Source organism: Pinus tabuliformis, chromosome 8, assembly GCF_031772625.1.
Source record: "Pinus tabuliformis cultivar Carrire ecotype Pingquan chromosome 8, CPIR1, whole genome shotgun sequence".
Taxonomy (NCBI): domain Eukaryota; kingdom Viridiplantae; phylum Streptophyta; class Pinopsida; order Pinales; family Pinaceae; genus Pinus; species Pinus tabuliformis.
Window position 1 is genome coordinate 1,287,746,177 of NC_142294.1, and position 6,782 is coordinate 1,287,752,958.

General features: G+C 38.2%; 2 protein-coding genes across 2 annotated transcripts; both read right to left on the reverse strand.

Annotated features, from left to right (window-relative positions):
- Nucleotides 1–377: 377 nt before the first annotated feature.
- Nucleotides 378–2,147, reverse strand: LOC149240143 (cysteine-rich receptor-like protein kinase 2). The gene is made up of 6 exons (XM_089370074.1): nucleotides 2,003–2,147; nucleotides 1,744–1,871; nucleotides 1,443–1,653; nucleotides 1,082–1,316; nucleotides 781–922; nucleotides 378–683 (listed from the first exon to the last, which is right to left on the reverse strand). The coding sequence occupies exons 1-6, from the start codon at nucleotides 2,145–2,147 to the stop codon at nucleotides 378–380; spliced, it is 1,167 nt and encodes a 388-aa protein (XP_089226200.1).
- A 322-nt stretch (nucleotides 2,148–2,469) lies between these two features.
- LOC149240144 (antimicrobial ginkbilobin-2-like protein) lies at nucleotides 2,470–3,567 on the reverse strand. Its single transcript, XM_089370075.1, has one exon. It carries the CDS (start codon nucleotides 3,565–3,567, stop codon nucleotides 2,470–2,472), a length of 1,098 nt encoding a protein of 365 aa, XP_089226201.1.
- Nucleotides 3,568–6,782: the final 3,215 nt, after the last annotated feature.

The window sequence follows — 6,782 nt, forward strand, 5'->3', positions numbered from 1 at the left end:
AAACCACCGGCGGTCCTGGCTGAACAGCAATTGGCGGACATGAGCTCAACAATGGCGGACCTCATGCACAGGTAATGGAGCCCTCCCGCGCCATCATCGGCGGAGGGCTTCGAACAACCACCAGACCCGAACAGAAAACCCACAGTCGGAGCATACATCGCGCGGTAAAGGCGGAAATGAGCCCCTCCATGCTCGTTAAATAAACCCTAAACCCTTGACACGTTCCTTAACAGGTGGCGGATTGAGTTGGCATGGTGTCGTACGAGGCCACGTGCCTGCAACGTGCCCGTCCGCCAGGTGGAGGGGAGGGCGCACAGGTAATGGCGTCCCTCCCCTAATACAAGGAGATGGAGAAACCTCGGAGCATTGGCTCATAGTCACCTGGGCTCCAGAAAACTAGATGAAGGAGCAGCAGCTGCAGAATGGACGTGGGGACGTGTCAAGTCAGGTGCGCCCACACTCTCCACATCTACGAAAGCAGGCTTTGTGGGCGACAGAAGATGTTCTCCCTCACTTGTCAGCATCCACACCACCCGGGACATGGACGGCCGCAACGCTGCAGCTGCTTGCGTACACAAAAGACCAATTTTAATCACTCTAATCCCTTCCTCCCACGAATAACTGCCCTCCAATGTCGGATCCATAACTTCTAAAGCCCTGTCGGCTTTATACAATCTCCATGTCTGGTGATTGGTCAACATCAACAAACAAAAAAATTTAGTTATCACGGGATTATAATACTGCAGAGGATTATAAACATGAGATCCGCATGAACCATACCCTTTCAATGAGAAAGTCATCTTCAGCGGAACTCTGATTCTTTCTTCCGCTTATAATCTCAATTAGAAGCACTCCAAAGCTAAATACATCTGCTTTCTCAGTCAGCTGTCCACGTAAAGCGTACTCCGGGGCCATGTAGCCTCTGCACAATGTAAGCAAATCTCCATATAATTTTAACCGTCTCAAAATGATATGATCCCTATTCAGATGTTATATGAATCGTAATTTGTTCGTGTTACATTGTAATTTATTAAATGATGTTAGGGACCTCGAGAGACAGAACGGTAGAGAGAGCTCTTACACAGTCCCTGCAACTCTAGTGCTAACGTGGGTCTGATCCTCCGCAAAGAGTCTGGCTAACCCAAAATCTGCTATTTTGGGTCTGTGTTTATGATCTAGTAAAATATTGCTTGGTTTAATATCTCTGTGAATGATCCGAATCTCAGATTCCTCGTGAAGATATGCCAACCCACGCGCTGTTCCAACAATGATCTTATACCTCTCTTTCCAGTCAAGTAAATGTCGTTTTGTTGTATCTGCAAACAATGATCCAGTTATACTGTTATAGTAAAAGCATTAACTAGCTATAGAACTTAGAAGTAAACTTCAATAAAATAGGCCCAACATTAGCAGCGTTATGTCATTCAAGGACGAGAAGAGACCAAATAAGAGCTTGTCAAGACTGCCGGCTGGGAGGTATTCGTAAACAAGTAGTCTTTCTGAGCTTTCAACGGAGCAACCAACCAATTTCACTAGATTCCTATGCTGAACACGACTGATGAGATTTGTTTCATTCAGAAACTCAGTTTCGCCTTGCTGTGAACCTAGATTCAGTCGCTTAACTGCAACCTCTCGGCCGTTCGGTAGAACCCCCTGTTAATTTACTGCATCGTTAGTCGAACTAATTTTATAATATATGATTTCTCATCGAATACTTCATGGAATAAATTGTTAGATGCTCACTTTAAAGACACATCCAAAACCTCCTTGGCCAAGCTTGTTCTCTATGTCAAAGTTAGAAGTAGCTTCTCTCAAAATATCGTACTTGAAAATGAGCTCCGGATTGATAATAGTTTCAGATGTGATTACTTCTGTGCAAAAATAATAACATGAGGGTATGTATATATTCATGCAGTAAAGAAATAGAGAAACAATTCACAGGACAACAATTCAGCCGCATCTTGGGTCATAACACTGAAATATTACAGAACTATTTCAGGACCTTGGGTTCCAGAAATCCGGTCCCGACTTTTTCGGCTAGATGAGAAATACCACATCCAAAGGCCAATGGTTATAGTAAATCCAATGACCGCACCTATTACGCCCAGTGTTATCCCAAGAACCTTGCCTTCTGCAAACGCTCTCATGACATCTCAGTAAATAGTGTTCTAATTCACTAAAATGAAATCTTTACAAAACAAATATAACCCTAATCATTGCAAGATATGTGAAAGAAAATACTGGATGCTGGAGGGCCCTTTCTCGTCGAGAGATTGCTCCCATTTTTGCTTTCTGCGAATTTGCACATGAAATCTCAGTAAATTGGCTATGCTTTAGTTGGGGAAAATGAAAACGTTACAGAGCCATTATATACTCCTTATTATTGTTAACTATATGAAGGAAGATACCTGGCAAACGAGGACTTTCGCTTTGGGGTGTTGAGGAGAGAACGGAAGTGTTGAAAAATTCTTAAACCTCGTATCGCAAATGGCATCTGTCACGTGCGATTTGAGCTCCAAGAGCTCCACTTTGGCATAAGAATATATATTCCAAAGCAGATGTTAGGCATGATCTGCAGTTTGTTTGGGACAGATGTCCCCAACACTGCGCTAAGCCGTAGATATGCCCTGTTAAATTTGAAGACACACCCACTAAATTTGCAGCGAAAAATTTGGGAGTCCGCAGAGCTTCAGTGATAATATTTGAGAGCAGGACCTTCACAGTTTTTTGGAACTCTTGTGGTTGATCGCTGTCGCTGTTCCCACTGTTGCAAAGAACCTCTGATGGGGTAATCTGCATACTCTCCAGATAGTCGTAAAGACCATTATTGCCGTAGCGTAAGAAGCAGCCGTCTAGGTGAATGACCCCAGAAGTATTGTAGCATTGGTCAACAATAATTTCTTTGGCCCTCGATGCGCACTGTTTGCAAGTGGAGGAACTTAAATCTCCCCTGCACTGGACTATCCCACAAACCGCACTATTGTTGTTTGACCCCTCAGCAACACTGGAAGTAGTGAATCCTGTGGGATTAGCGTTCTCCACCAATGATTCCAAAACTTTGTTTAGACTTTGCTGGAAGACGATACCGTTTGTATTTTCGTTCTTTCCACAATAAGACCAAATAAAAGTCCCCGGTCCCTCTAGAGATTTGTAGTAATTAAAGCTATGATGGTCGTAACGTAAGAGGCAGCCGTTTAGTTGAATGTATCCATAAGTGCCACTGCATCCCTGAAGAAGCCGTGTCTTCGCTGTAGTTACGCAGCGTTGACCATCAGAGGGACCTAAATCTTCTCTGCACTGGACAAGCCCATAAACAGCACTATTGAATCCCACATCATCAACACTAGAAAAATCGAATGCGCTGTAATAAATATCCGTCACCAATCTTTGCAGAACCTCGTTTAGATTCCGCTGGAAGGCGCTACCGTTCATATATTCACTACCATTCCCGCAATAACTTGAAACGGTATTGGTGTACGGATCAGGCACTGAGAGAAGCACACGCATAGGCACACTTAGGGCGAGTAACAGGCTCATCATGATTAGTGGTTTCATCTTCATGGTCATCGCGCCGACTGCAGGGCATTCTTGTCGCTCTAACGCTGTTTTATATTCTCATCTCCTGGAATTTCTGATATGTTGAGCTGCTACTTAATCCAAGGGCATTAAAGAGCCACTCGTTCAGACAATAGAGTCAGTCGTTAATACTCTATCTAAATGACCAAGGTATCTAGAGGAGGCTATATCTAGGTATAAATTTGACGCGTATTCCTATCAGTTAGTAAATTTTAAATGTTTTTACCGTATATGATGTTTTATATATATTTTAGAGCGTTATTTATTTTTAAGTAAGTTTTTTATTTATTTTATTTTTTTTCCGAAGGTGGCAAAACCTATCAAACTCAGGTGTCTAACCAACAGTGAGGACAACCATCTCTGGCTGCTATCCGCGAATGTCGATTTGACTCATCACCGTTATCAAGGAAAACCACGCCACCTGTAATAACCCGCTGGTGGTCCGTAAGGGAGCAGGCTTTCACTCCTGCCAGATGCCTCTGGGTCTTGGGCCGTTAACCTGTTTCCTTACGTCCGAGGAAGACGAGCTCTTAGCCAAGCAGAAGCAGTTTTACGGCATACTCCAGGCCGGAAGTAAGTTTTTTATTTTATTTTATCAATTCTAACTCGATTATAAAATAAAATGAAAATATTTAAAATTATATATATATTAAATAACAATTTTTTTTGAAAATTTTGCTAATGGTTTAGAAAAATTATGTACAATGGTTGTTTATGTAATTTCAAACATTTTATATTAAATTATTTAAAAAATAATAATTAGCATGTCTAAGTCTGTTCGCTATAATGTATTTTGAACAAAAGAAATTAATATTAATTTTAAATGTAATTAATTGTATTAAAAAAAGACTATAAATAATAAAAAAAATTGAACTAACTTTCACTTTTAAATGATGACTTGGGAGGCTTGGTCCGTTGTGATGACTGCGGAGGCTTGGTTAGGTGTGATGAAAACCATCATAACACGTATTAACTTATAACATGTAACCAGTGATCTATAAAGTATTTAATGTCTGGGGATATGCACGCAGCTTAACACGATAACACGGGAGCGGGGAGTTTTGGCATTAAATAATATTTGAGCTTTTGTGTGTTATCGGGCTAAGCTGCGTGCATATCCCCGAACATTAAATACTCTATAAATGGCTGGTTAGACATGGAAAGAGCTAACCAGCCATATATTGGGTATTAAATGCGGAAATAGGAGCACGCAAGTTAACGCGATAACACGGGAGCGGGCAATTTCGGCATTAAATAATATTTGCCCGCTCCCGTGTTATCGGGCTAACTTGCGTGCTCCTATTTCCGCATTTAATACCCAATATATGACTGATTAGCGCTTTCAGTTAAACATTGTCATCTTTAACTTCTGATAATCCACCTACTATCTAGTATTTCGTACCACTCATAATTTGAATAATTTAATGTTGTTGTCAGAGTCTAAGAAATATCTCCCGAATAAACCGTTCATTCATTCAAGTCCTCATCTATCAAATCTGTAGGGACCACCCTTAATTCACCCTTTATCTAGAGACTAGCCTTTCAGGATGACACGTATTTAAATCTGTAGCATTTGATAATTCACTCTTTATTGAGTGTTTCGTACCCTTTGTTCTTGCTTTTTATTGTTATTAATGTTCTTGCTTTTTATCCTGTTTTATTTGAATTTATATTATTTTTTACCAGAGGAAACCCATGAGATCCATACAAACCTATGAAAATTGATTTTCATATTTACTGGTTCTCTGTGGATGCGAACAGCTGTGCCGAGTTTTCGTGACAGTGACCCAGTTTGTTCTAACTGGGGTCTCCTCTATTCTTTAGTGTTTTCCTGACAGTGAATTAGTTTGTTCTACTTCGAATTTAGAGTTTCATCTTTGATTTAAGTTTCCGCATCTTGTGATATAATATAATAAGGTCTGAGCTAGATGGTTATTTTGGTTACTTGTTTTTTCCTTGTTATAATTTATTTATTTTATGGGATTTTTAAGTCCATAATTCTTTTTATTTTGGGTTTTGAGATTTTTTATTGGTTTTTTAAAAATTTTATTGGAAATCTGTGAAATTATTTTTATCAAATTTTTATATGGATTTGGTATTTTAGAAAAAAAGTTGGAGAACTTGATTATAAAAATTTACAATTTAAACTTGTAATTCCAATAAATCTCTATCCAATTCAAAACAAATTCACTTGAAAAATATATCTGAAAAATTCCAAATTTAATGCAAATAAACTATGACTTTTATTTTATTTTCCAACCAATCACTTCTATAACTATTTTATTTAATTTGTAAAATATGATTATTTAAAATTTTATATAAATATAGTGTATATGTACTTTAATTGGGATATTGTTTGCTTTGAATCAATGTATTTTCACTTCTTAATGCTTCGATTAACCATGATTATTGATATCAATGTATTTTCACTTCTTGATGCTTCAGTTATATGTTGACCATTATAATACTATATTCTTGTGAAAAACATCATTTTAAATTAAATTAATTTGTAATATTTAAATTAGCATGTGCAAACTAATTTTTTGATAACTAAATTTGTATCATTTATATGATGGACCAAAATTATATTCTGACCATTGAGATGAAGAGGAATACTTCCGCGTAGAGGAACCATTACAAATTTTTGAAATAATAAAAAGAATTGAAGGGAAAGGGAATAAAAAGATAATGAGAAAAATGAGCCAAGTAAAAAAACTAAAGTATAAAATAAAATGTGAGAAGGAAAATAATAATGTGAAAAATGAGGTAAGAAAAAAAAAATATATATATATATAAAATAAAATAAAATAAAATAAAATGTTATAAGGAAAATAAAAAAATTTAAAATTTAAAGGCAAATAAGATAACGTTGAAATGTATAGTAAATTACAAATGAGCCATAAAGAGAAAAATAATAATAAATCCACCCTAAATAAAAGAGAGGTAAAGGAGTTCAATGTATTCCTTTCAACGAGATGCTAAGGGTGACCATGACGTGGTCGTACGCTATGATGACTGTCCTTCCCACGATTTCACCTTGCACTTCTTCGCGGTTGAGGGAAAGCACATGAGTGGTGACAGTTTGCTGCTTTGGCAACGCGATTGAATGTTGCGCTGATAACGGGATCCATCTCCAGAGTTTCAGACCTTATTTACACCGAAGCCGTTATTTTAGCAGACGGATCCCCACCGACCTTCGTCGTCGA

Excerpts from the sequence above, each read along its gene's own strand:
- LOC149240143 (XM_089370074.1), bottom strand. The coding sequence starts at position 2,147 with ATGAGAGCGTTTGCAGAAGGCAAGGTTCTTGGGATAACACTGGGCGTA. Across the intron at positions 1,317-1,442 it reads TCTTGACAAGCTCTTATTTG|ATACAACAAAACGACATTTA; the intron begins GTCTCTTCTCGT and ends CATTGTTTGCAG. Across the intron at positions 684-780 it reads ATGACTTTCTCATTGAAAGG|ACATGGAGATTGTATAAAGC; the intron begins GTATGGTTCATG and ends ACCAATCACCAG.
- LOC149240144 (XM_089370075.1), bottom strand. The coding sequence starts at position 3,567 with ATGACCATGAAGATGAAACCACTAATCATGATGAGCCTGTTACTCGCC.